The sequence below is a fragment of the Salmo trutta genome, chromosome 21 (genome assembly GCF_901001165.1).
Source record: "Salmo trutta chromosome 21, fSalTru1.1, whole genome shotgun sequence".
Lineage (NCBI taxonomy): Eukaryota > Metazoa > Chordata > Actinopteri > Salmoniformes > Salmonidae > Salmo > Salmo trutta.
Window position 1 is genome coordinate 372,185 of NC_042977.1, and position 27,851 is coordinate 400,035.

Sequence of the window (27,851 nt, forward strand, 5' to 3'; positions counted from 1 at the left end):
AACATTTATTCCATGGGACAAAACTAGGTCCAGAGTATGACTGTGGCAGTGAGTAGGTCCAGAGACATGTTGGACAAAACCCACTGAGTCGATGATGGCTCCGAAAGCCTTTTGGAGTGGGTCTGTGGACTTTTCCATGTGAATGTTAAAGTCACCAAAAATTAGAATATTATCTGCTATGACTACAAGATCCGATAGGAATTCAGGGAACTCAGTAAGGAACACTGCATATGGCCCAGGAGGCCTGTAAACAGTAGCTATAAAAAGTGATTGAGTTGGCTGCATAGATTTCATGACTAGAAGCTCAAAAGACGAAAACGTCATTGTTTTTTATTTTGTAAATTGAAATTTGCTATCGTAAATGTTAGCAACACCTCCGCCTTTGCCGGATGCACGGGGGGTTTGGTCACTAGTGTAACCAGGGGGTGAGGCCTCATTTAACACAGTAAATTCATCAGGCTTAAGCCATGTTTCAGTCAGGCCAATCACATCAAGATTATGATCAGTGATTAGTTCATTGACTATAACTGCCTTGGAAGTGAGGGATCTAACATTAAGTAACCCAATTTTGAGATGTGAAGTATCACAATCTCTTTCAATAATGGCAGGAATGGAGGAGGTCTTTATACTAGTAAGATTACTGAAGCGAACACCGCCATTTTTAATTTTGCCCAACCAAGATCGAGGCACAGACACGGTCTCAATGGGGAAAGCTGAGCTGACTACGCTAACTGTGCTAGTGGCAGACTCCACTAAGCTGGCAGGCTGGCTAACAGCCTGTTGCCTGGCCTGCACCCTATTTCATTGTGGAGCTAGAGGAGTTAGAGCCCTGTCTATGTTCGTAGATAAGATGAGAGCACCCCTCCAGCTAGGATGGAGTCCGTCACTCCTCAGCAGGCCAGGCTTGGTCCTGTTTGTGGGTGAATCCCAGAAAGAGGGCCAGTTATCTACAAATTCTATCTTTTGGGAGGGGCAGAAAACAGTTTTCATCCAGCGATTGAGTTGTGAGACTCTGCTGTAGAGCTCATCACTCCCCCTAACTGGGAGGGGGCCAGAGACAATTACTCGATGCCGACACATCTTTCTAGCTGATTTACACGCTGAAGCTATATTGCGCTTGGTGACCTCTGACTGTTTCATCCTAACATCGTTGGTGCCGACGTGGATAACAATATCTCTATACTCTCTACACTCGCCAGTTTTAGCTTTAGCCAGCACCGTCTTTAGATTAGCCTTAACGTCGGTAGCCCTGCCCCCTGGTAAACAGTGTATGATCGCTGGATGATTAGTTTTAAGTCTAATACTGCGGGTAATGGAGTCGCCAATGACTAGGGTTTTCAATTTGTCAGAGCTAATGGTGGGAGCCGTCGGCGTCTCAGACCCCACAACGGGAGGAGCAGAGACCAGAGAAGTCTCGGCCTCCGACTCCGACTCGCTTAACGGGGAGAACCGGTTGAAAGTTTCTGTCGGCTGAATAAGCGACACCGGTTGAGCATTCCTACAGCGTTTCCCTCCAGAAGCCATGAGAAAGATGTCCGGCTGCGGGGACCGTGCGAGGGGGTTTATACTAACGTTACTATCTGTACTTGCTGGTGGCACAGACGCTGTTTCATCCTTTCCTACACTGAAATGACCCTTGCCTAACGATTGCGTCTGAAGCTGGGCTTGCAGCACAGCTATCCTTGCCGTAAGGCGATCGTTCTTCTGTATATTATGAGTACAACGACTGCAATTAGAAGGCATCATGTTAATGTTACTTAGCTTCGGCTGTTTGAAGTCCTGACAAACCATGTCCAGATAAAACCTCCGGGGTAGGAGAGTTGAATGAAAAAAAAGTTGAGTGAGGGAAAAAGTAAAAATATACGGTAATGAAAAAGTAAAAACCGTCAGGTAGCAAAGTAAAAACGGCAACAAAAACGCACAACAGCGTAAACAAGTCTGCAAGTTGTGACCGGAAACAGGAAACAGGAAACAGTATCAAGATGCATTCAATACGCATTCAGGTAAAACATGGAAGGTCATGATGAAACGACATCAGGGTTAACTAAATTCATTAGTTAACTCTAATGAATTTATCCTCTGCTGCAGAAGTAACACTGGGTCTTCATTTCCTGTGGCGGTCCTCATGAGAGCCAGTTTCATCATAGCGCTTGATGATTTTTGCGACTGCACTTTCGCGACTACACAAAGTTCCTGACATTTTCCATGTCTACTGACCTTCAATTGCTGCATGTCTTAAAGTAATAATGGACTGTCATTTCTCTTTGCTTATTTGAGCTGTTCTTGTCATAATATGGACATGGTCTTTTACCAAGTAGGGCTATCTTCTGTATACCACCCCTACCTTGTCACAACACAACTGATTGGCTCAAACACATTAACAAATTAACTTTTAACAAGGTCCACTAGTTAATTGAAATGCATTCCAGGTGACTACCTCAATGAAGCTGGTTGAGAGAATTCCAAGAGTGTGCAGAACTGTTATCAAGGCAAAGGGTGGCTAATTTGAAGTATCTAAAATATGTTTCAATTTGTTTAACACTTTTTTGGTTACTACATGATTCCATATGTCTTATTTCATAGTTTGATGTCTTCAATATTATTCTACAATGTAAAAATAAAGAAAAACCCTTGAAATGAGTAGGTATGTCCAATCTTTTGACTTGTACTGTATATCTATCCAATCATTGTATGTGGTGATTTGATTGTCACTGATGGGGATTTGTAGTGATGTGAATGGTTCTCACTCCACAGATAAAGCAGACCCAGGATGAGGAGAAGAAGCAGTTGACGGCCCTAAGAGACCTCATTAAATCATCTCTGCAGCTGGACCAAAAGGAGGTAGCTCTTTTTGTCTAACAAACCATGGGAGTGCAGCAGGGAACCATACTTAGACCAATGTTTATTTGGATTTTGGTATTGGCCCTGCCTATGCTATATTGTTGACTTTTATAGTGTTATTTTTGTATCTTTGGGTAAACATTTCTCTAAAATACAGCTGTTGTCTTAAACATTATTTCTCATATTACCTAAGACCATCCATTCCTACCTCCATACTTCCCTTCCTCATCTGACTCAAACTCATAAGAATCATAACCCAAACCCATTTCAATAGTCCATTGTTCTATACTTTTCTGCATAAGAAGTGCAATAACAGTAACGGAGAAAGTCTCATGTCTCATACCCACTGAGCCATGTTTTGCAAAGCGGCCAGGGAAACACTGTCATGTCCACCAGGAGGTATTGTACATGCTGTATCCAGCAGTTACATAAAACATGTATGAGATTAAGTCTCTCCCCTAATGTATCTCCCACTTGGGGCACACTGCAGTTCCACCAAAGTGTACCTGATAATAGACCTCAGGTACGCCACATTTATTCACCCCACATCGGGTACCAACTCAGTGGCCTTGTGGTTAGTGCGTCTGCCCTGAGATTGGAATGTTGGGGGTTTGATCTAGAAATGGGATCCCATTCCTCTTTACTGCTTAGCATTTACACTTGAACCACTAAAGCAGTCATTTGGGCTGCTCATGAACTCTCTATCCTTGGCTTTTTCAAAATGAGTCTATATAACACACTGTCGTTGTTAGACTCTTAATATACTGCTCAAAAAAATAAAGGGAACACTTAAACAACACATCCTAGATCTGAATGAAAGAAATAATCTTATTAAATACTTTTTTCTTTACATAGTTGAATGTGATGACAACAAAATCACACACAAATAATCAATGGAAATCCAATTTATCAACCCATGGAGGTCTGGATTTGGAGTCACACTCAAAATTAAAGTGGAAAACCACACTACAGGCTGATCCAACGTTGATGTAATGTCCTTAAAACAAGTCAAAATGAGGCTCCGTAGTGTGTGTGGCCTCCACGTGCCTGTATGACCTCCCTACAACGCCTGGGCATGCTCCTGATGAGGTGGCGGATGGTCTCCTGAGGGATCTCCTCCCAGACCTGGACTAAAGCATCCGCCAACTCCTGGACAGTCTGTGGTGCAACGTGGCGTTGGTGGATGGAGCGAGACATGATGTCCCAGATGTGCTCAATTAGATTCAGGTCTGGGGAACGGGCGGGCCAGTCCATAGCATCAATGCCTTCCTCTTGCAGGAACTGCTGACACACTCCAGCCACATGAGGCCTAGCATTGTCTTGCATTAGGAGGAACCCAGGGCCAACCGCACCAGCATATGGTATCACAAGGGGTCTGAGGATCTCATCTCGGTACCTAATGGCAGTCAGGCTACCTCTGGCGAGCACATGGAGGGCTGTGCGGCCCCCCAAAGAAATGCCACCCCACACCATGACTGACCCACCGCCAAACCGGTCATGCTGGAGGATGTTGCAGGCAGCAGAACGTTCTCCACGGCGTCTCCAGACTCTGTCACGTCTGTCACATGTGCTCAGTGTGAACCTGCTTTCATCTGTGAAGAGCACAGGGCGCCAGTGGCGAATTTGCCAATCTTGGTGTTCTCTGGCAAATGCCAAACGTCCTGCACGGTGTTGGGCTGTAGGCACAACCCCCACCTGTGGATGTCGGGCCCTCATACCACCCTCATGGAGTCTGTTTCTGACCGTTTGAGCAGACGCATGCACATTTGTGGCCTGCTGGAGGTCATTTTGCAGGGCTCTGGCAGTGCTCCTCCTTGCAAAAAGGCGGAGGTAGCGGTCCTGCTGCTGGGTTGTTGCCCTCCTACGACCTCCTCCACGTCTCCTGACGTACTGGCCTGTCTCCTGGTAGCACCTCCATGCTCTGGACACTACGCTGACAGACACAGCAAACCTTCTTGCCACAGCTCGCATTGATGTGCCATCCTGGATGAGCTGCACTACCTGAGCCACTTGTGTGGGTTGTAGACTCCGTCTCATGCTACCACTAGAGTGAAAGCACTGCCAGCATTCAAAAGTGACCAAAAGATCAGCCAGGAAGCATAGGAACTGAGAAGTGTTCTGTGGTCCCCACCTGCAGAACCACTCCTTTATTGGGGGTGTCTTGCTAATTGCCTATAATTTCCACCTGTTGTCTGTTCCATTTGCACAACAGCATGTGAAATGTATTGTCAATCAGTGTTGCTTCCTAAGTGGACAGTTTGATTTCAAAGAAGTGTGATTGACTTGGAGTTACATTGTGTTGTTTAAGTGTTCCCTTTATTTTTTTGAGCAGTGTATAACAAACAGACTGCACTCAACGAGCTGTATAAGGCCATAAGCAAACAAGAAAATCCTCATCCAGAAGCGACACTCCTTGTGGCCGGGGACTTTAATGTAGGAAAACTTAAATCCATTTTAGCTAATTTCTACCAGCATGTCATGTGTAACCAGAGAGAGAAAAAAAAACTCTAGACCTTTACTCCACACACAGAGACGTGTATAAAGCTCTCCCTCGCCCTCCATTTGGCAAATCTGACCATAATTATATCCTCCTGATTCCTGCTTACAAGCAAAAATTTAAGCGGGAAGTACCAGTGATTCGCTCAATACGGAAGTGGTTCGATGACACTGTTTTGCTAGCACAGACTGGAATATGTTCCGGGATGCATCTGATAGCATTGAGGAGTATACCACCTCAGTCACCGGCTTCATCAATAAGTGCATCGACAACGTCGTCCCCACAGTGACCGTACGTACATATCCAAACCAGAAGCCACGGGTTTTCGGCAATATTCGTACCGAGCTAAAGGCTAGAGTTGCTGCTTTCAAGGAGCGGGACACTAATCCGGATGCTTATAAGAAATACCACTATGCCCTCAGACGAAGCATCAAACAGGCAAAACGTCAATACAGGACTAAGATTGAATCCTACTACACCGGCTCTGACGCTCGTCGGATGTGGCTGGGCTTGCAAACCCTTACAGACTACAAAGTGACGAGCTAAATGCCTGTTATGCTCGCTTCGAGGCAAGCGACACTGAAGCATGCATGAGAGCACCAGCTGTTCTGGACCACTGTGTGATCACGCTCTCCATAGTCAATGTGAGTAAGACCTTTAAACAGGTCAACATTAACAAGGCAGCGGGACCAGGACGTGTACTCAGAGCATGCGCGGACCAACTGGCAATGTCTTCACTGACATTTTCAACCTCTCCCTGACCGAGTCTGTAATACCTACATGTTTCAAGCAGACCACCATAGTCCCTGTGCCCAAGAACGCCAAGGTAACCTGCCTCAATGACTACTGCCCTGTAGCACTCATGTACTGTATGTGGCCATGAAGTGCTTTGAAAAGCTGGTCATGGCTAAAATCAACATCATCATCCCGGAAACCCTAGACCCACTCCAATTCGCATATTGCCCTGACAGAGCCACAGATAACTCAATCTCAATCGCACTCCACACTGCCCTTTCTCACTTGTACAAAAGTAACACCTATGTGAGAATGCTGTTTATTGACTACAGCTCAGCATTCAACACCATAGTGCCCACAAAGCTCATCACTAAGCTAAGGACCCTGGGACTAAACACCTCCCTCTGCAACTGGTTCCTGGACTTCCTGACGGGCTTCCTTAACAGCTTCTACCCCTAAGCCATAAGATTGCTGAACAATTAATCAAATGGCTACCTGGACTATTTGCATTGCCCCCGCACCCTTTTTTTACACTGCTGCTAACTCACTGTTTACCCCTACCTACATGTACATATTACCTCGATTTACCGGTACCCCCCTGTATATAGCCTCATTATTGTTAGTGTTACTTTTTTTTAACTTTAGTTAATTTAGTAAATATTTGCTTAACTCTGATTTTCTTAACTGCATTGTTGGTTAAGGGCTTGTAAGTAAGCATTTCACGATAAGGTAATTCATTCGGTTGTATTTGACGCATGTGACAAAATTTGATATGTTTATAACCAATTTTACGAGGGCATGTCATTTCATCTTCTGCTGACAGTAGGGCCTGCTTTGCTCCATCTCCTGACAGTGGAATGAATCAGTCCAACGAATCTACGCAGTCTTATCAGTCTTTTCTGGAAATGAATATGACATCTCTGATGATTATTCTTCTGATTCTGAGCCTATGACTCAGAGGCCAAAATGCAAAAAAGATAGAACGGTGCACACTGAGCAGATGCCTGCACCATCATCAAATGAAACGGTCAGACAGGAGGGAGGGAGGAAGGGACGGCACCGTTTGGATAGAACAAGCCGGTGACAATGCTACGGGCTGATTATCAGCAGAAAATGTCATCACTGAGAGAGCAGGCTCTACAATGCACTCACCAGCTTTCGTTGTTTGTGACATGGACATGCTCCAACTGATGCCATTGCGTGAACACGCACCGTGTAAGCGTAAGCTGACAATAATTTACTATTTTTAACTGCTGTCATATCGACACTAATATTCATTATAACGTCACTATTGCTTTTGTGCAGAGTTTCACTATTTATCAAGCACACTTAGCGCTTATAAGGATATTTAGGCTTCTGATGTTTTTCATCATTTGACTGTGCATTTGCTGACCTTTTATAAAAGTACGCTGTTACCGCATTCCAACACATATGCTTTCTGTTTCATAGTTGTACGAAAGGCACAAATAAAATGTATTGAACACATGAAATTGTGTTTTTTGTTTTAGTTTTTACATATAGCCTACAGCAGGGGTCTCCAACGGGTAAATCGCAACCTACCAGTAGCTCTCATCCCACCTACCATTAGCTCTCATCCCACCTACCAGTAGCTCTCAGTCCACCTACCAGTAGCTCTCAGCCCACCTACCAGTAGCTCGCCAAGCAATTCTGAAAGTACATGGATTTTTTTCAATTGATCCATCACAAACTCAATTAAACTGAACTCCTGGCTGTTATCCAATAAAAGCCACATTATCCCACCCCTGGTTAGCCACTATTGGCTTAAAAAGCCAAACGTAACACAATATCTGACAATTAATTTCCATCAATATTGCCCCTGTCTGTCTGTTTGGTGCACGGGTTTGTTTATCACTTCGTATGTAGCCAGTTAGCGATGCTAATGAGAACAGTCTTGTGGGTAGGCAGAAAGACTTTCCCCAAAAACCTTCTCAATTAAATGTTAATGGGGAAGTTCACTCAAAAGCACTTCTGAGCCCTTTATAACACTTGCCTGGCTGTTTGTCAGTACCCCAGACAGTTTTTAGGTCCATTGTTTGAGTATTTAGAGTATTCTGTATTTTATATGAAAATGTAAAAATTTCTGAAATGACCTAAAATAAATTGAAAACAGTGCATTTATTGTTACATAAACAACGATTGGTGTCTCGGCATTGAATTGCCAGATAGATGTGTTTGATGTAAAAAGTTTAAAAAACAAAGACCTACTTTGTGCTAAGGTCTTCCATATAGTCTGTAATCCGGTAGATGCTCTTCCTCCTGGATCTAAGATGGATAATTACAGTAAGATGCGGGACAAGGCGCATCTTACTGTTGGTCTTCAAGAAAGGAAATCAGAACGAAAGGAAGTAAACAATGAGATGGTATCTAGTAAGGCTAGCGGTTAGTAATCTCTGAAGTAAAGTTAGGCAGATAACGATAGTAGTCGAGTAACTGAGTGACGTTGGCCAAAATGAAGTGCAATAATGTTCCGGTCAGATAAAAATACACAAATAATCAAGGACTACAAAAAGAAAACCAGTCACGTCACGGTCACCAACGGCACGCTTCCAGAAACACTCAACACCTTCTTTGCCCGCTTTGAGGATAATACAGTGCCACAGTCGCGGCCCGCTAACAAGGACTGCTTCCCCCCTCCTCCTCCGTGGCCGACGTGAGCAAAACATTTAAACGTGTTAACCCTCGCAAGACTGCTGGCCCAGACGGCATCCCTATCCACGTCCTCAGAGTATGCGCAGACAAGCTGGCTGGTGTGTTTACGGACATATTCAATTGCTCCCTATCCCAGTCTGCTGTCCCCACATGCTTCAAGATGGCCACAATTGTCCCTGTACTCAAGAAGGCAAAGATAACTGAACTAAATGACTACCGCCCCGTAGCACTCACTTCTGTCATCATGAAGTGCTTTGAGAGACAAGTCAAGGATCTTATCACCTCCACCTTAACGGCCACCCTAGACCACTTCAGTTTGCATACCACCCCCACAGGTCCACAGATGATGCAATTTCCATCACACTGGACACTGCCCTATCCCATCTGGACAAGAGGAATACCTATGTAAGAATGCTGTTCATTGACTACAGCTCAGCATTCAACACCATAGTACCCTCCAAGCTCATCATCAAGCTAAAGGCCCTGCGTCTCAACCCCGCCCTGTGCAATTGGGTTCTGGACTTTCTGACGGGCCACCCCCAGGTGGTGATGGTAGGAAACAACATCTCCACTTCATTGACCCTCAGCACTGGGGTACCTCAAGGGTGCGTGCTCAGCCCCCTCCTGTACTCCCTGTTCACCCACGACTGAGTGGCCATGCACGCCTCCAACTCAATTATCACGTTTGCAGTAGTGGGCTTGATTACCAACAGCGACGAGACAGCCTACCAGGAGGAGGTGAGGGCACTCGGAGTGTGGTGTCAGGATAACAACCTCTCACTCAACGTCAACATAACTAAGGAGATGACCGTGGACTTCAGGAAACAGCAGAGGGAGCTCCCACTATCCACATCGAAGGGACAGCAGTGGAGAAAGTTCCTCGGCGTACACATCACAGACAAACTGAAATGGTCCACTCACACAGACAGTGTGGTGAAAAAGGCGCAACAGCGCCTCTTAAACCTCAGGAGGCTGAAGACTTTTGGCTTGTCACCCAAATCCTGACAAACTTTTACAGATGCACAATCGAGAGCATCCTGTTGGGCTGTATCACCGCCTGGTACGGCAACTGCACCGCCCTCAACCGCAAGGCTCTCCAGAGGGTGGTGTGGTCTGCATAACGCATCACCGGGGGCAAACTACCTGCCCTCCATGACACCTACAGCACCCAATGTCACAGGAAGGCATAATCAAGGCTAACAACCACCCGAGCCACTGCCTGTTCACACCGCTACCATCCAGAAGGCAAGGTCAGTACAGGTGCATCAAAGCTGGGACCTAGAGACTGAAAAACAGCTTCTATCTCAAGGCCATCAGACTGCTAAACAGCAATCACTAACTCAGAGGCTGCTGCCTACATTGAGACCCAATCACTGGCCACTTTAATAATTGGATCACTAGTCACTTTAAACAATGCCACTTTAAATAATGCCACTTTAATAATGTTTACATATCTTACATTACTCATATCATATGTATATACTGTATTTTATACCATCTATTGCACCTTGCTTATGCCATTCGGCCATCGCTCATCCATATATTTACAGTTGTAGTCGGAAGTTTACATACACCTTAGCCAAATACATTTAAACTCAGTTTTTCACAATTCCTGACATTTAATACTATTAAAAATCCCTGTCTTAGGTCAGTTAGGATCACCACTTTATTTTAATAATGTGAAATGTCAGAATAATAGTAGAGAGAGTGATTTATTTCAGCTTTTATTTCTTTCATCACATTCCCAGTGGGTCAGAAGTGTACATACACTCAATTAGCATTTGGTAGCATTGCCTTTAAATTGTTTAACTTGGGTCAAACGTTTCAGGTAGCCTTCCACAAGCTTCCCTCAATAAGTTGGGTGAATTTTGGCCCATTACTCCTGACAGAGCTGGTGTAACTGAGTCAGGTTTGTAGGCCTCCTTGCTCGCACATGCTTTACATTTACTTAATTTAGCAGACGCTCTTATCCAGAGCGACTTACAAATTGGTGCATTCACCTTATGATATCCAGTGGAACAACCACTTTACAATAGTACATCTATATCTTTTTTGGGGGGAGGGTGGGGGGGGAGGGTTAGAAGGATTACTTAATCCTATTCCAGGTATTCCTTAAAGAGGTGGGGTTTCAGGTGTCTCCGGAAGGTGGTGATTGACTCCGCTGTCCTGGCGTCGTGAGGGAGCTTGTTCCACCATTGGGGTGCCAGAGCAGCGAACAGTTTTGACTGGGCTGAGCGGGAACTGTGCTTCCGCAGAGATGGGGAGGCGAGCAGGCCAGAGGTGGATGAACGCAGTGCCCTTCTTTGGGTGTAGGGACTGATCAGAGCCTGAAGGTACGGAGGTGCCATTCCCCTCACAGCTCCGTAGGCAAGCACCATGGTCTTGTAGCAGATGCGAGCTTCAACTGGAAGCCAGTGGAGTGTGCGGAGGAGCGGGGTGACGTGAGAGAACTTGGGAAGGTTGAACACCAGACGGGCTGCGGCGTTCTGGATGAGTTGTAGGGGTTTAATTGCACAGACAGGGAGCCCCGCCAACAGCGAGTTGCAGTAATCCAGACGGGAGATGACAAGTGCCTACACACTTTCAGTCTGCCTACACGTTTTCTATAGGATTGAGGTCAGGGCTTTGTAATGGCCACTCCAATACCTTGACCTTTTTCTCCTTAAGCCATTTTGCCACAGCTTTGGAAGTATTCTTGGGGTCATTGTCCATTTGGAAGACCCATTTGCGATCAACCTTTAACTCCCTGACTGATGTCTTGAGATGTTGCTTCAATATATCCATCTATTTTGTGAAGTGCACCAGTCCTTCCTGCAGCAAAGCACCCCCACAACATGATGTTGCCACCCCCGTGCTTCACGGTTGGGATGGTGCTCTTCAGCTTGCAAGCATCCCCCTTTTTCCTCCAAACATAACAATGGTCATTATGTCCAAACAGTTCTATTTTTGTTTCATCAGACCAGAGGACATTTCTCCAAAAAGTATGATCTTTGTCCCCATGTGCAGTTGCAAACAGTAGTCTGGCTTTTTTACGGCGGTTTTGGAGCAGTGGCTTCTTCCTTGTTGAGCGGCCTTTCAGGTTATGTCAATATAGGACTCGTTTTGGATATAGATCCTTTTGTACCTGTTTCCTCCAGCATCTTCACAAGGTCCTTTGCTGCTGTTCTGGGATTGATTTGCACATTTTTGCACCTTAGTACGTTAATCTCTAGGAGACAGAACGCGTCTCATTCCTGAGCGGTATGACGGCTGCGTGGTCCAATGGTGTTTATACTTGTGTACTATTGTTTGTACAGATGAACGTGCTCCCAAGGATGAGCCAGACTTGTGGAGGTCTACAATGTTTTTTTCTGAGGTCTTGGCTCATTTCTTTTGAGTTTCCCGTGATGTCAAGTAAAGAGGCAGTGAGTTTGAAGGTAGGCCTTGAAATACATCCACGGGTACACCTCCAATTGACTCAAATGATGTCAATTAGCCTATCAGAAGCTTCTAAAGCCATGACATACTTTTCTGGAGTTTTCCAAGCTGTTTAAAGGCACAGCCAAGTTAATATATGTACACTTCTGACCCACTGGAATTGTGATGGTGAATAGTGAACGGTAGTGTTTGTAAATTGTAATGCTTTTTGTCTAATGTCTTTGTTGTTATGTGACAGACCTCAGTAAGACCTGCTGTCTCCAAAACCTGTTGGAGTGAAAACCTACAAGAAGTTTGTTCTTTCAGAACATGTTTTGTAAATCCCAGGTCTAACTAATGCTGAGTGACTGTGTGAATGGCATATTAAAAACATTTACTACAATGTTATTTCTTGAAAATGTTATTTGTATAAGATCCTATGAACCTCTTCAACTTCCTGAAATCCAATGTAGCTGCTATTGGGAGCATGGTAGTTAAATGTAGTTGTTGCCACCACAGAGGCGTGGAGTACCCGTCGTTGGCCTCGACCTAGTTGTTTTCCCCTCAGCATCCACTCCAGGGTGATCTGATAAGAGACCAGTCTGTATTGTCTAGAGAGACAGAAAATAAATACACAATAATATACTTCTGATTAAATTTAAGCATTGACAGACTCAGAACATCTATTTAATATTGAGAGTAAAAAAACAGAAGGAGAAAAAAAAGGAAAATAAAATGGAGGAAACAGAATTTGGGAAATTAGAAAATATAATTTTAAGGGGCATGTCATGACATACTGTTTATTAACCAATATTTTACCAGGTATATTGACAAAAGAGAAGAATGTGCCTATTTAAAAGCTGTAAAACCATTTTTTAGATTGCAACATTTTTTTGTTTTTCAAGTAGCTCTCATGCCAGACCCCTGGCCTACAGTAATATATACTAATGGAAATGCTGTTGTTATAATAAATAATGATATATTAAAGAAATAAAGTATTCTAATGTTACCTACTGTAAGACCTTCATAAACACAACCAAGTTATTATTTTTGCGACAGCATATATTAAATGTATTAATACTGTTGGAATGTTGCAGTCCGAATGACTGCTCATTAGCTTGTATGGGGGGTCCCTCGATGCCCAGCAATTTCTAGTGTTAAGGAGACAGATTGGGGGTAAGGCCCTGCAACAAACTAGTGTCCTGTCCAGGGGATGTGCTTGTACATCAAGCTGCCTCACGTTTTAGAAACAGGTGATATGCTCCTGCACTAGTGTCCATTCTGGCTCGGACAAGGCTACTTACAGTGCATTCAGAAAGTATTCAGGCCCCTTTCCTTTTTCCACATTTTGTTACGTTACAGCCTTATTCTCAAATTGATTAAATACATTTTTTTTGTCATCAATCTACGAACACTACCCCATAATGTCAAAGCGAAACAGGTTTTTAGTCATTTTTGCAAATGTATTAAAAATAAAAAATTATTCAGACCATTTGCTATTAAACTCAAATTTGAGCTCAGGTGCATCCTGTTTCCATTGATCATCTTTGAGATATTTTTACAACTTGATTGGTGTCCAGCTGTGGTAAATTCAATTGATTGGACATGATTTGGAAAGACACACACCTGTCTATATAAACTCCCACAGGTGACAGTGCATGTCAGAGCAAAAACCAAGCCATGAGGTCAAAGGAATTGTCCGTAGAGCTCCGAGACAGGATTGTGTCGAGGCACAGATCTGGGGAGGGTACCAAAAAATGTCTGCAGCATTGAAGGTCCCGAAGAACATGGTTGCTTCCATCATTGTTAAATGGAAGAAGTTTGGAACCACCAAGACTCTTCCTAGAGCTGGCCGCCCGGCTTAACTGAGCACTCAGGGAGAAGGGCCTTGGTCAGGGAGGTGACCAAGAAGCCGATGGTCACTCTGACAGAGCTCCAGAGTTCCTCTGTGGAGATGGGAAAACCTTCCAGAAGGACAAATATCTCTGCAGCTCTCCACCAATCGGGTCGTTATGGAGTGGCCAGACGGAAGCCACTCCTCAGTTAAAGGCGCGTGACAGCCCACTTGGAGTTTGCCAAAAGGCACCTAAAGACCCTCAGACCATGAGAAACAAGATTCTCTGGTCTGAGGAAACCAAGATTGAACTCTTTGGCCTGAATGCCAAGCGTCACATCTGAAGGAAACCTGGCACCATTCCTACTGTGAAGGATGGTGGTGGCAACATCATGCTGTGGGGATGTTTTCAGCGGCAGGGACTGGAAGACTAGTCAGGATCGGGGGAAAGCTGAACGGAGTAAAGTACAGAGAGATCCTTGATGAAAACTTGCTCCAGAGTGCTCAGGACCTCAGACTGTGGCGAAGCTTCACCTTCCAACAGGCCAACAACCCTAAGCACACAGCCAAGACAACACAGGAGTGGCTTCGGGACAAGTCTCTGAATGTCCTTGAGTGGCCCAGCCAGAGCCCGAACTTGCTACCCATCTAGCTTGACAGCTTGAGAGGATCTACAGAGAAGAATGGGAGAAACTCCCCAAATATAAGTGTGCCAAGCTTGTAGCGTCATACCCAAGAAGACTCAAGGCTGTAATCGCTGCCAAAGGGGCTTCAACAAAGTACTGAGTAAAGGGTCTGAATACTTATGTAAATATAATATTGAATTTTTTGGTGCAAACATTTATAAAAAAGTTTTTTGCTTTGTCATTATGGAGTATAGTGTGTAGATTGAGGGGGGAAAAAAACCTTTAATACATTTTAGATTAAGGCTGTAACATAACAAAATGTCAAGCGCTCTGAATACTTTCCGAAAGCACTGTACTCTCTTTACTTTACCCCACATTTAGTTGACTTTTCATTGTCTTAAGCCAGCTTTAGATAAGTCAGAGTGGCCAGTGCTGTACCATGCTGGTAGCCAGTGTCAAGTAACCCCTTGCTGGGAACCAGTGTTGTGCTACACTGACTGCTCAGTCTAATGTAAACCTGGTTTATTTTGAGCATTGGATAATGGATGTGTCTTTAGATCATGTTATTTAAGTTTTTATTCACTGCTACATTTATGGGGGGGGGGGGGGGGCTGTGATGCACTGAGTACAACCCAGGGGATAACACTTTAAAGCCATTCCACTTGTTTCCAACGTGGTCCCTGATGGAACACTCTTCTTTTCCGGAGCCCGTAACCATACAGTATATCCTTGATGCAGGGTGTAATGGTCCCACAAGGAAAACCATACCTTACCCTAATGGTATTCAGCATCCTTCTGAAAATAGTACAGTATAGATCTGATTTAGCCATAGTGGTTCTCGGTTTTAAAATGTTGCCCTATTTAGTAATCAGGATGTACCCACCATCACATCCCAGTCAATCCGTTCAACATCGTTTTACCTCCCCTCAAGCCTTAAAAGTAGGAAAAATATTGTTAAATATAACTGTTGAAGCTGCAGTATGTAATGTTTTGGGGGACCTGACCAAATAACCATAGACATGTGAGTTATAGATCTGTTATTGAAAGCAAGTCTAGGAAGCAGTAAATCTGTTCTATGTGCTCTATTTCTATGCTTACCGTTCTTAAGTTTTGTTTTTGTCTTTTCGGTTTTGTACACCAGCTTCAAAACAGCAGAAAATAAAATATTTTGGGTTATGGAAAATATATTTCACAGCGGTATAGATGGTACAGTGATTCTTTACCCTATACTTGCTTTTTGCTCACATAATCGAAAATTAGACAAGCTATAAACATTTTAGCAACCAGGAAACGGTGGAGTGATTTCTGCATAGTGCACTTTTAAGGGGTGGATATAGGCATCCCTTATTCCCTTTTATAGCAGCCAATTGCCTGAGAAGTGGTATTTTTCCTGAAATGAATAATACTAACCACTCTCTGTATTTACTGTTTTCTTGATCAGGGGTCTCCAACCTTTTCTAGCATGAGGGCTACTTAAAAAGAATGTCGCAAGCTACACATTTTTTAAAGAGCTCTTCTCTTCTGTCAATACACCTGGTAAAATAGTGGTTCATAAAACAATATTTGGCATGACAGGCCCCATAAAATGATCTTACGTATTTTCCCGATTTCTGTTCTGTTTTATTTTTCCCGGTTTTAGATTTTTCATATTACAATTATTCATAGACAACAATGAAAATGTATGTTCTGGGTCCATGTCAATGCTTAAATCACAACAAAGACAATTTTTGGGGGTTTGGAAAAAACATAATTCCCCGCTTCTAGCAAGAGCGGAATGTGTTGGTCTAACGATGATTCTGCTGTCAGGCCTACTGCTGCAGCGTCTCATAGCAAAGTTAGCAAAATAATGGCCACCCAATTGATATAAATAATCATAATATAGTCACTCTTTTTTGCAGTTAATGTTTAATTGAGAAGGTTTTTGGAGAAAGTCTACCCACAACACAGTTATCATTAACATTGCTAACTGGCTACATACAGAGTGATAAGCGCACCAAACAGGCAGACGGGCAATATTGCTGCAAATTAAATTGTCAGATATTCTGTTAAGTTTGGTTTTTAAGTTAATAGTGGCTAAGCAGGGGTGGGATAATGTGGCTTTGATTGGATAGTAGGCGGGAGATTTATGTTTAAGAGTTTGTGATGGAACAAATGAAAAAATCCATGCACTTTCAGAATTGCTTGGCGAGCTACTCATAGGTGGGATGAGAGCTACTCGTAGGTGGGATGAGAGCTACTCGTAGGTGGGATGAGAGCTACTCGTAGGTGGGATGAGAGCTACTCGTAGGTGGGATGAGAGCTACTCGTAGGTGGGATGAGAGCTACTCGTAGGTGGGATGAGAGCTACTCGTAGGTGGGCCGAGAGCTACTGGTAGGTGGGCCGAGAGCTACTGGTAGGTGGGCCGAGAGCTACTGGTAGGTGGGCCGAGAGCTACTGGTAGGTGGGCCGAGAGCTACTGGTAGGTGGGCCGAGAGCTACTGGTAGGTTGCGATCTACCTGTTGGAGACCCCTGTCCTTGATACTTCAACATTGGTGCATTTTGTCTTCCCTTCACTGCATTCTCTGACTGAAGTCTAGGAGAGTAAGTGCTGTCCCCTCAATAATAATCATTGGCTTCCTATATTTTGTCCTGTAACCATTTCCCATGAATGTTTAATATTCTGTACCATGTTCCAGTGTGTTTGTGATTATTTGGGATTTATTTGTAAAGTAGTGTCCATCTCTGGTCGTGTGTCTAAAGGAGTGTGAGCATGTAAAGGAGTGTGAGCATGTAAAGGAGTGTCTATCTCTGGTAGTGTGTCTAAAGGAGTGTGTCTGTGTAAAGTAGTGTGTCTGTGTGAAGTAGTGTGTCTATGTACATTGAACCCTGTGACTGGGTATTTCAGGACTCTCAGAGCAAGCAGAGTGGATACAGCATGCACCAGCTACAGGGAAACAAGGACTTTGGCAGTGAGAAGAAGGGCTATTTGATGAAGAAAAGCGATGGGTGGGTGAAAGAGTGGAAGGATGGGTAAATTTGGAGATGTGGTGATGTGAACGCTGACTTAAAATACAGTGCCTTCAGAAAGTATTCACACAGCCTGAATTAACAATTTGTTAAATAGAGCTTTTGTGTCATGGCCCTACACACAATACCCCATAATGTCGAAGTGGAATCAGGTTATTTTACAAATGAATTTTAAAAGAAAAGCTGAAGAGTCAATAAGTATTCAACCCCTTAGTTATGGCAAGTCTAAATAAGTTCAGGAGTAAATATTTGCTTAACAAGTCACGTAAATAAGTTGCATGGACTCACTCTGTGTGCAATAATAGTGTTAACATGATTTTTAATGACTACTGTAACAGTTTTGACTTGTTGTTTGTTAGGGGTGCCAGGTAGGCTGTCTACCAGAGAAAATATAGATTTGTTCTTTTTGTTTGAGAGGGATTGAGTCCCGTCTAGTCCGTCAAGTCTACACAAACTTGCAGGTTCCTTGGTGAAAGAGTGGGGTAACATCTCACAGCAAGACCTGGCAAATATGGTGCATTCCAGGAGGAGGAGATGCACTGCAGTACTTAATGTAGCTGGTGGCCTCACCAGATACTGACTGTTACTATTGATTTTGACCCCCCCTTTGTTCAGGGACACATTATTCCATTTATGTTAGTCACATCTCTGTGGAACTTGTTTAGTTTATGTCTCAGTTGTTGAATCTTGTTATGTTCATACAAATATTTACACATGTTAAGTTTACTGAAAATAAAAGCAGTTGACAGTGAGAGGACGTTTCTTTTTTTGCTGAGTTTGAATACAGGAAATGTTTAAGTCAATTCCAATACCATATTTACATGTGCAGGGATACTGAAGTGATAGAGGTGGATATATGTATAGGGGTAAGGTGACTAGGCATCAGGATATAAGATAAACCGTAGCAGCACCTTGTATATGAGTGGGTCTGCGGGTGTGTGTAGTCAGTATAAATGTTTGTGCATATTATGTGTGAGTGAGAAGATGATGGAGCAAGTATTGTTCAATGTGTTGGTGTCAGACTTGATGCACCGTTACCTCATGCCATGTGGCAGCAGAGAAAGTAGTCTATGGCTTGAGTGGTTGGGGTCTTTGACGATTTTCCGCGCCTTCTTTTCACACTGCCTGATATAGAGGTCCTGTATGGCAGGGAGCTCGGCCCCAGTGATGTACTGGGCTGTCTGCACAACCCTCTGTAGCGCCATGCGATCGAGGGCGGTGCTATTGCCATACCAAGTAGTGATGCAGCCATTGCAAGCAGTGATGCTTGTCATTGGCAAGGACTCAAGAGTTTTTTAGGATAAAAAGAAATGGAATAGAGCTAAGCACAAGCAAAATCCTAGAGGAAAACCTGGTTCAGTCTGCTTTCCAACAGACACTGGGAGACAAATTCACCTTTCAGCAGAACAATAACCTAAACTACAAGGCCAAATATACACGCTTACCAAGACGACAGTGAATGTTCCTATGTGGCCTAGTTACAGTTTTGACTTAAATAGGCTTGAAAATCTATGGCAAGCAGGTGTGCAAAGCTCTTAAAGACTTACCCAGAAAAATTAACGTCTGTGTTCACTGCCAAAGGTGATTCTAGCATGTATTGACTCAGGGGCATATACTTATGTCAATGAAATATTTCTGTTTTTAATGTTCAATAAATTTGCAAATATTTCTAAAAACATGTTTACATTTTGTCATTATGGGCTATTGTGTGTAGATGGGTGAGATTTATTTTTAATACATTTTGATTTCATGCTGTAACACTACAACATTTGGAAAAGGTCAAGGGGTATGAATACTTTCTGAAGGCACCGTGTCAGTGTAAGAAGTGTAAAAAATGTTATTCCTAAATGTATTTCCTTTTTTCCTAGGTTACGGAAGGTGTGGCAAAGGAGGAAATGTTCCGTGAAGAGTGGAATTCTCACTATCGCACATGCCACAGTGAGTAGTACTATATTTCACTACATTACCCATAATCCATTGCAACGCAATGCAATGCAGCAACACAGTGAGAACATTCTTGTCCAGAAGCCAAATCCTACCGGACAAAAATAATTTGAACCAACGTTCTATCAACATGTCATATCTTTTCAAAATACTGATTTTCAACAACTGGCTGATTTAATTCATCCTTTAATTTCTTCACCTATTTCGTATGTTATTTATCTCGGTCTGTCATCTAGTCTAACCGACAGCCGGTGAGACTGAACCTACTGACCTGCCAGGTCAAACCCAGTGGGGAGGACAAGAAGTGCTTCGACCTCATCTCCCGTGAGTTCCTATAATATCATATGAGAATAATATAATGTATAATATATGATAATGTATTTCCTATAATATCATATAATGATGACATGATAAATTAGCAGACCAGTTTTATTAATAATTGACTCTATAGGAATGGAATCGGCCGTCTGCACCAGACCTGGGTTGAATACTGTATGTCAAATACTTTCACATACTTGAGCTGTGCCTGATACAATGCAGTAATAGTTGTCAAAATCTTAGCCAAATATTTGTAGCTCAATAGCTAATCATAGTGCACCCCCGAATCATAGCTAATCATAAAGCACATCAACTTTTTTGAAGGAGAACATAATCCCTTAGAATATACTATTTTTGGTAGCAGTGGAGTGAGGGAGACATACAAGTGAGGGGGTAGATGAGATTAGAAGAGTTGTAAAATCTTGTGTAATTTGATCAACTGCGTGATTAACTTCTGTGTTCATACATGTTAGAAATTGAGTTTCCACCCCACTGAACTAATGCTGCTCGGATCTCACGCATTCCATTCAGTCCTGGCAGATTATCTTGGTCTACACGCAGAATCTGTCCACGGGAGATTAGTATAGTTGAAAGTGAAGATCTGGTGCCTGAGTTTGGCTGAATGGTACCACCAACATTTACATTTTACATTTTAGTCATTTAGCAGACACTCTTATCCAGAGCGACTTACAGTAGTGAATGCATACATTTCATACATTTTTTTAAAAATATTTTTTTATCTTTTTTTTCGTACTGGTCCCCCGTGGGAATCGAACCCACAACCCTGGCGTTGCAAACACCATGCTCTACCAACTGAGCCACACGGGACCTACTCTACCACATGTAGGGCTGGCTCAGTAATTGTATAATCTTGTAATCAACGATTATGGATGAAGACCGTGAAGAAAAGGAAATAACTGTCAAAACCGCTTTAATAATACATTCATTTTAGAAAATATATTTTTTATCAATTTTATTATTTTTAACTAGATATACTTGACTCAATAGCAGAACTATAAATGAATGATTATGAACAATTGTTTTGCTACCTTAATTAGTCTATATCAAACTATATCTCCAATCTCAATTTGAGCTGGATCCTGCAGGAACAGGATCCGGCACCTCTACATTTTGGACTGTTTCATGCCGAAACCCATTTGCCAGGATCCGTTACCTTTATGTTGGGCTGGTGCAACATTGGAGCCTCTATAGACCAACTTGTAGCCATTGCTGTGGTGAGATAGAAGGGCGCCTGTTTCTCTCACAGAACTAGAATGAGATTCACTTTCTATTATCTCTCTCCCGCTCGCTGCTCTGATAGACATGAGCCTTCAACTCTCATCTCTCCAGTGTTCCATTTCATAATTTATTCCCATAGCCGCTGGAAGGGTGCTTGGGGTGCCGCAGTAACCCTGATAAATTGAAATACATTTGCCAAAGTTATAGAATTACTGCTGTCTATTATGAAATAATTCAAATTAATACACCAGGACTCGACCTATAAGTTAGTCACAGAGGATCAATAGCTTAAAAACATTACCTAGCTATGGATTGTGTGTAGCCCAATAACAAGGCATGCCTACAGTCGGTCTATTTCAAATACAATTGCGGGAAAACACAGGTTTGAAAGCAAATGGCTCCTGCTGAAAAGAGAAGACTCTAATCTGTCTGTAGGCTACCAAATATGTTTCAAATAGGCCTATTGAGCCTATTTTGGCACGAGCGCATCGGCCATCACAGGTGAGTGAGCTGTGCATCATTGGGGGGAGTCAGTGAAACTTTATAGCATTTTTAGGACTATAATTTCCTCCTCATATTTTAGCTTACAATATGTCTCCACACACCTAGGCCTAGACTATTGATGGATTCAAGGCAAGGTCATTTTTATTGTTTTTTTCCCCCTCCTCAATCTACACACAATATCCCTTAATGACAAAGCAAAAACTGGTTTTTAGACGTTTTTGCAAATGTATTACAATAAAAAACATATCACATTTACATAAGTATTCAGACCCTTTACTCAGTACTTTGTTGAAGCACCTTTGGCAGCAATTACAGCATCGAGTCTTTTTAGGTATGACGCTACAAGCTTGGCACACCTGTATTTGGGGAGTTTCTCCCATTCTTCTCTGCAGATCCTCTCTAGCTCTGTCAGGTTGGATGGGGAGTGTCGCTACACAGCTATTTTCAGGTCTCTCCAGAGATGTTTGACCGTGTTCAAGGCTCTGGCTGGGCCACTCAAGGACATTCAGAGATTTGTCCCGAAGCCACTCCTCCACTCCTGTTGTCTTGGCTGTGTACTTATGGTCGTTGTCCTGTTGGTGAACCTTCCCCCCAGTCTGAGGTCCTGAGCACTTTGGAGCAGGTTTTCATCAAGGATCTCTCTGTACTTTAATCCGTTCATCTTTGCCTCGATCCTAACTAGTCTCCCAGTCCCTGAAAAACATCCCCACGGCATGATGCTGCCATCACCATGCTTCACTAGGGATGGTGCCAGGTTTCCTCCAGACGTGACGCTTGACTTTCAGGCCAAAGAGTTCAATCTTGGTTTAATCAGACCAGAGAATCTTGTTTCTCATTTCTCATCATGGACTACAGGAGACTAAACAGAGAGCACGTCCCCAGCCTCATTCATTTTCCTCGCCATGCACATCACTGAGGACCTGAAATGGTCTCACCACACCGACACCGTGGAGAAGTCGCAACAGCTCCTATACAGCCTCAGGCGGCTGAAGAAATGTGGCTTGGCCCCTAAGACCCTCACAAACTTCTACAGATGCACCATTGATTCTGTCGGGCTGCATCACCGCCTGGTTTCGGCAACAGCACCGCCCTCAACCGCATGGCTCTCTAGAGGGTGGTGCGGTCACTGTGGTCACTGTTACAGTGCTATTTGGGTTGTTAATTGATTTCAACGTTGTCTTTTTTTGTAACATTTTAATTATTTGTGTACTTGTTCGACATTTTACTGCGTTGTTAGGATCTAGTAACAGCAGCATTTCGCTTCACCCTCTATAACATCTGCTAAACTGTGTATGCGACCAATAAACTTTGAATCGAAACTGCATCTTTCAACAACAACAAAAAATGTGCAAACACGTTGGTCACCAGTGGCTTGATCACCTGATTAAATAGTTGTAGCTAAGCCCGAGTTGTTAGTTAGCTAGATTCACACAGTGACTGGCTCAGAGCTAACAAGCTAATGGACAAATTTAAGTTAGTTTTTGTGCACATTCTCAAACTCCGTAAATACTGCTCCTTCAAACACAAACTCCTTGGCTGTAAAATTGAGCGACTTAGACTTCCTCAGCAAAAAAACATCTAAATCAATTATGGATATATTGTTGTAGCTTTTATTCATTCTGACTATTTTGAGGGTGAAATGTGACCCGTTTCAGGAAACTAGACGTATGTCGCAAGCCATGACTTTACAGGAGAGCTGTTTGAACGTAAAAAAAAATATAAATGCATTTTTTGGCAGAAATGCCTTCTTCATGTGCCTTAACAAACTTTTATGTCATCTGTAAATACGAATTAAGTTGTTACATTTTTAACCTAGTTGGTTTAGCCAAAGAAAAAGTGAGAAACCTTCCCGCTAGCCATGATTGGCTGAGATAATGAGTGGGCTGGACATGCCAAGAGATGAGTTTCAGATTGGTCTGCAGTGTAGCATCTTGTGTCTATAAAGTGAGCTGCTCGTTATGTGTAGATAATCCTTTCTACTGCAGTTTTTTCTAAAGATATAACGTTAGCCACGGAGAACTGCAAATATGTTGTTACTGTTCTCAATTACATTGCTGCCCTAAATTTATCAGGCGCTATCGACAAAGGGCAGTGGGAAAAAGTTCTGATGGATTACTTTCTGGAGAACGATCGTGCCTTGCTGTCCCTTTCTGAGCTGTGCAAACTAAACAGAAACGACACAAGACGTCTTATTTAATGATAGGGGTTGCAGTCTGCCATGAAGCTTTCATCCATGAATACGGGTAAGAGTCTAGCTACAGTTTCAGATATTATATTTTTCTAATTTTGTCCAAAAGTTGTTTTCATTCCAAGTTAAAGCTTACTGTTAGCTAGCCAGCTGGAGTTCGATGGCTGCCTTGCTAGCTAACTTTTAATTTATTTGCTTAACTTTAGCTAACTATGACAATCAATTTGTTTTGCTAGTACTCTATGGATTGGGATTATAGTTCATTGTTTAGCTAGCTAGATAAAGTTTGCTATTAGCTAGCTAATGTTAGCTGAGGTTAGATTGCCGGCTTGCTAGCTAACACTAATTTACGTGTATGAACTGTGTAACGTTAGTGATATTTTCTCAGAATGCCATTTCGCATTGCTAGTTATAGCCTAATGTTAGCTAGCTAACTAGCTAACATTGAACCTATTTGGTTAACTTTAGCTAGCTATGACAATCCATTTGTATTGCTAGTACTCTATGGATAGGGATTATAGTTCATTGTTTAGCTAGCTAGTTAACGTTACATGTCTAAACAAAATACCCCAAGTTAAAGCTTTCTGTTAGCTAGCTAACGTTAGCTGAGGTGGTTTGATAGCTAACATGAACGTACGTCTATGAACTGTGTAAAGTTAGTGATGTTTTCTCAATGCCATTTCACATTGCTAGCTATAGCCTAATGTTAGCTAGATAACTAGTTAACATTGAACCTATTTGGTTAACTTTAGCTAGCTATGACAATCAGTTTGCAATGCTAGTACTCTATGGATTGAGATTATAGTTCATTGTTTATCTGGCTATCTAGCTACATGTCTAAACAAAAGACCCAAGTTATAGTTTGCTGTTAGCTAACTAACATTAGCTGACGTTACATGGCTGGCTAGCTGGCTAACAAAGCATAAACACATTTAGATTATTTAATTGAGCTCCAACAGGATTGGCACTATTTTCATTGATTTCACATTATTTCTGTATTTTCCAGAGGTACGTGTAGTCGGGCTGTCTTCCTTCAGGAATCTGTTGAGAAAATTGCTGCCCCACATCTCAAGCACTAAGCCCCGGACAGACCTGTGTTGTCAGTGCCAGAGGAACAACTATCAGGTCTCCAGATCTGCCAAGTCAGCCAAGCTGAAGAAGCAAGAGCAGAGTGAGTGGTCTGTCTACCAGAAGATGGTTTCTGACTGCAAGACCACCTGTCAAGACCTGCAGTTGTCTCTGGGTGCCCCTACTGAACCAGCAGGAAAAGACATCAGGATTCATTACAGCTTTGATTTTATTTATTTATTTATTTTTATCCCCTTTCTCCTCAAATTTGTGGTATTCAATTGGTAGTTAGTCTTGTCCCATCGTTGCAACTCCTGTACGGACTCGGGAGAAGCAAAGGTCGAGAGCCGAAACGCGAGCCAGCCGAAACGCGAGCCAGCCAAGCCTCACTGCTTCTTCAAACAATGCCCGCTTAACCCGGATGCCAGCCTCACCAATGTTTCGGAGAAAACACAGTACACCTGGCGACCATGTCAGCGAGCATATGCCCAGCCCGCCACAGGAGTTGCTAGAGTGCGATGGGACAAGAACATCCCGGCTGGCCAAACCCTCCTCTAACCTGAACGACGCTGGGCCAATTGTGCGCCGCCCCATAGTTCTTCCGGTCGCGGCTGGCTGCAACAGAGCCTGAACTCTAACCAGGATCTCTAGTGGCACAACTAGAACTGTGATACAGTGCCTTAGACCACTGCACCACTTGGGAGGCCCCTACAGCTTTGATTTTGCCCAACAAGTAAACAACATTTCCTCCTTTATACTAATTAAGGACATAGATGGATAGATAGATATACTCTCAAATATATATATATATATATATACTGCTCAAAAAAATAAAGGGGACACTTAAACATTTACATTTAAGTCATTTAGCAGACGCTCTTATCCAGAGCGACTTACAAGTTGGTGCATTCACCTTAAGATATCCAGTGGAACAACCACTTTACAATAGTGCATCTAAATCTTTCGGGGGGGGGGGGGGGGTAGAAGGATTACATTATCCTATCCCAGGTATTCCTTAAAGAGGTGGGGTTTCAGGTGTCTCCGGAAGGTGGTGATTGACTCCGCTGTCCTGGCGTCGTGAGGGAGCTTGTTCCACCATTGGGGTGCCAGAGCAGCGAACAGTTTTGACTGGGCTGAGCGGGAGCTGTGCTTCCTCAGAGGTAGGGAGGCGAGCAGGCCAGAGGTGGATGAACGCAGTGCCCTTGTTTGGGTGTAGGGCCTGATCAGAGCCTGAAGGTACGGAGGTGCCGTTCCCCTCACAGCTCCGTAGGCAAGCAGCATGGACTTGTAGTGTTGTAAACAACACAATGTAACTCCAAGTCAATCACACTTCTGTGAAATCAAACTGTCCACTTAGGAAGCAACACAACCCCCACAGGTGGGGGTTGTGCTTATAGCCCAACACCGTGCAGGACGTTTGGCATTTGCCAGAGAACACCAAGATTGGCAAATTCGCCACTGGCGCCCTGTGCTCTTCACAGATGAAAGCAGGTTCACACTGAGCACGTGACAGACGTGACAGAGTCTGCAGACGCCGTGGAGAACGTTCTGCTGCCTGCAACATCCTCCAGCATGACCGGTTTGGCGGTGGGTCAGTCATGGTGTGGGGTGGCATTTCTTTGGGGGGCCGCACAGCCCTGCATGTGCTCGCCAGAGGTAGCCTGACTGCCATTAGGTACCGAGATGAGATCCTCAGACCCCTTGTGAGACCATATGCTGGTGCGGTTGGACCTGGGTTCCTCCTAATGCAAGACAATGCTAGACCTCATGTGGCTGGAGTGTGTCAGCAGTTCCTGCAAGAGGAAGGCATTGATGCTATGGACTGGCCCGCCCGCTCCCCAGACCTGAATCTAATTGAGCACATCTGGGACATCATGTCTCGCTCCATCCACCAACACCACGTTGCACCACAGACTGTCCAGGAGTTGGCGGATGCTTTAGTCCAGGTCTGGGAGGAGATCCCTCAGGAGACCATCCGCCACCTCATCAGGAGCATGCCCGGGCGTTGTAGGGAGGTCATACAGGCACGTGGAGGCCACACACACTACTGAGCCTCATTTTGACTTGTTTTAAGGACATTACATCAAAGTTGGATCAGCCTGTAGTGTGGTTTTCCACTTTAATTTTGAGTGTGACTCCAAATCCAGACCTCCATGGGTTGATAAATTGGATTTCCATTGATTGTCAGCACATTCAACTATGTAAAGAAATAAGTATTTAATAAGATTATTTCATTCATTCAGATCTAGGATGTGTTATTTTAGTGTTCCCTTTATTTTTTTGAGCAGTATATATATGGGAGGCAGGAAAATGCCTTTCACTGAGCTGTGTAAAGACAGACTAAAAGGGTGAGACAATTAATTTATCCTAATGTTCTTTTGTTGTTTGCAGGGGCACTATCCTTCTGACCCTATGCGACCAGGTCCCATCTACTTTTTAACTCCTCGCAAATGTGGCTTGTTTGGTGTCTGCTGTGAAGGAATACCACAACAAGTCACCTACTTGATTGATGAAGACATGTCATCCAGCAAAGGCAGCAGCGCAGTCATCAACTACATGCACCATTTCTTTACCAACTATGATGATACATACATCCATATAGTACCACTCAAAAGTTTGGACACACCTACTCATTCAAGGGTCTTTCTTTAGGTGTGTACCTGAATTGTGATAACTGCAGTGGCCAAAACAAGAACAAGTTTGTGCTCTGTTATTGTGCCTGGCTGCACCGACTGGTGCTTCGGCCTCCTCAAGCAGCGCTTTGGAAAGACCAGAGTGAACACTTTGTCTGAGATTGCTGGTGTTGTGAAGGACAGCACTGTGAGAGGGGTCAACATCCCACAGCTGGTTGGACTGGAGGATGGTACGGTGCTGGTGGAAAGCTATGGCTGGCAACTACACCTGACTCTGTACTTCAGGCCGCTGCCACAGATCAAGAAGTACCAGCACTTCAGGTGAATATCATTTTCATTGCATTGTATGA

General features: G+C 43.5%; 1 protein-coding gene across 9 annotated transcripts in view; it reads left to right on the forward strand.

Moving 5' to 3' along the window:
- asap1a (ArfGAP with SH3 domain, ankyrin repeat and PH domain 1a) overlaps window positions 1-27,851 on the forward strand; it is a 210,569-nt gene that overhangs the window by 104,413 nt on the left and 78,305 nt on the right. For 6 of the 9 annotated variants that reach the window (XM_029703926.1, XM_029703921.1, XM_029703920.1 and 3 more), the window contains 5 exons: window positions 2,755-2,841; window positions 17,173-17,181; window positions 17,486-17,586; window positions 19,476-19,545; window positions 19,788-19,875. In XM_029703926.1, the coding sequence (XP_029559786.1) occupies window positions 2,755-2,841; window positions 17,173-17,181; window positions 17,486-17,586; window positions 19,476-19,545; window positions 19,788-19,875 (355 nt within the window). The remainder of the gene's footprint in view (window positions 1-2,754; window positions 2,842-17,172; window positions 17,182-17,485; window positions 17,587-19,475; window positions 19,546-19,787; window positions 19,876-27,851) is intronic. The other 3 variants (XM_029703924.1, XM_029703925.1, XM_029703928.1) reach the window with 1 other exon arrangement.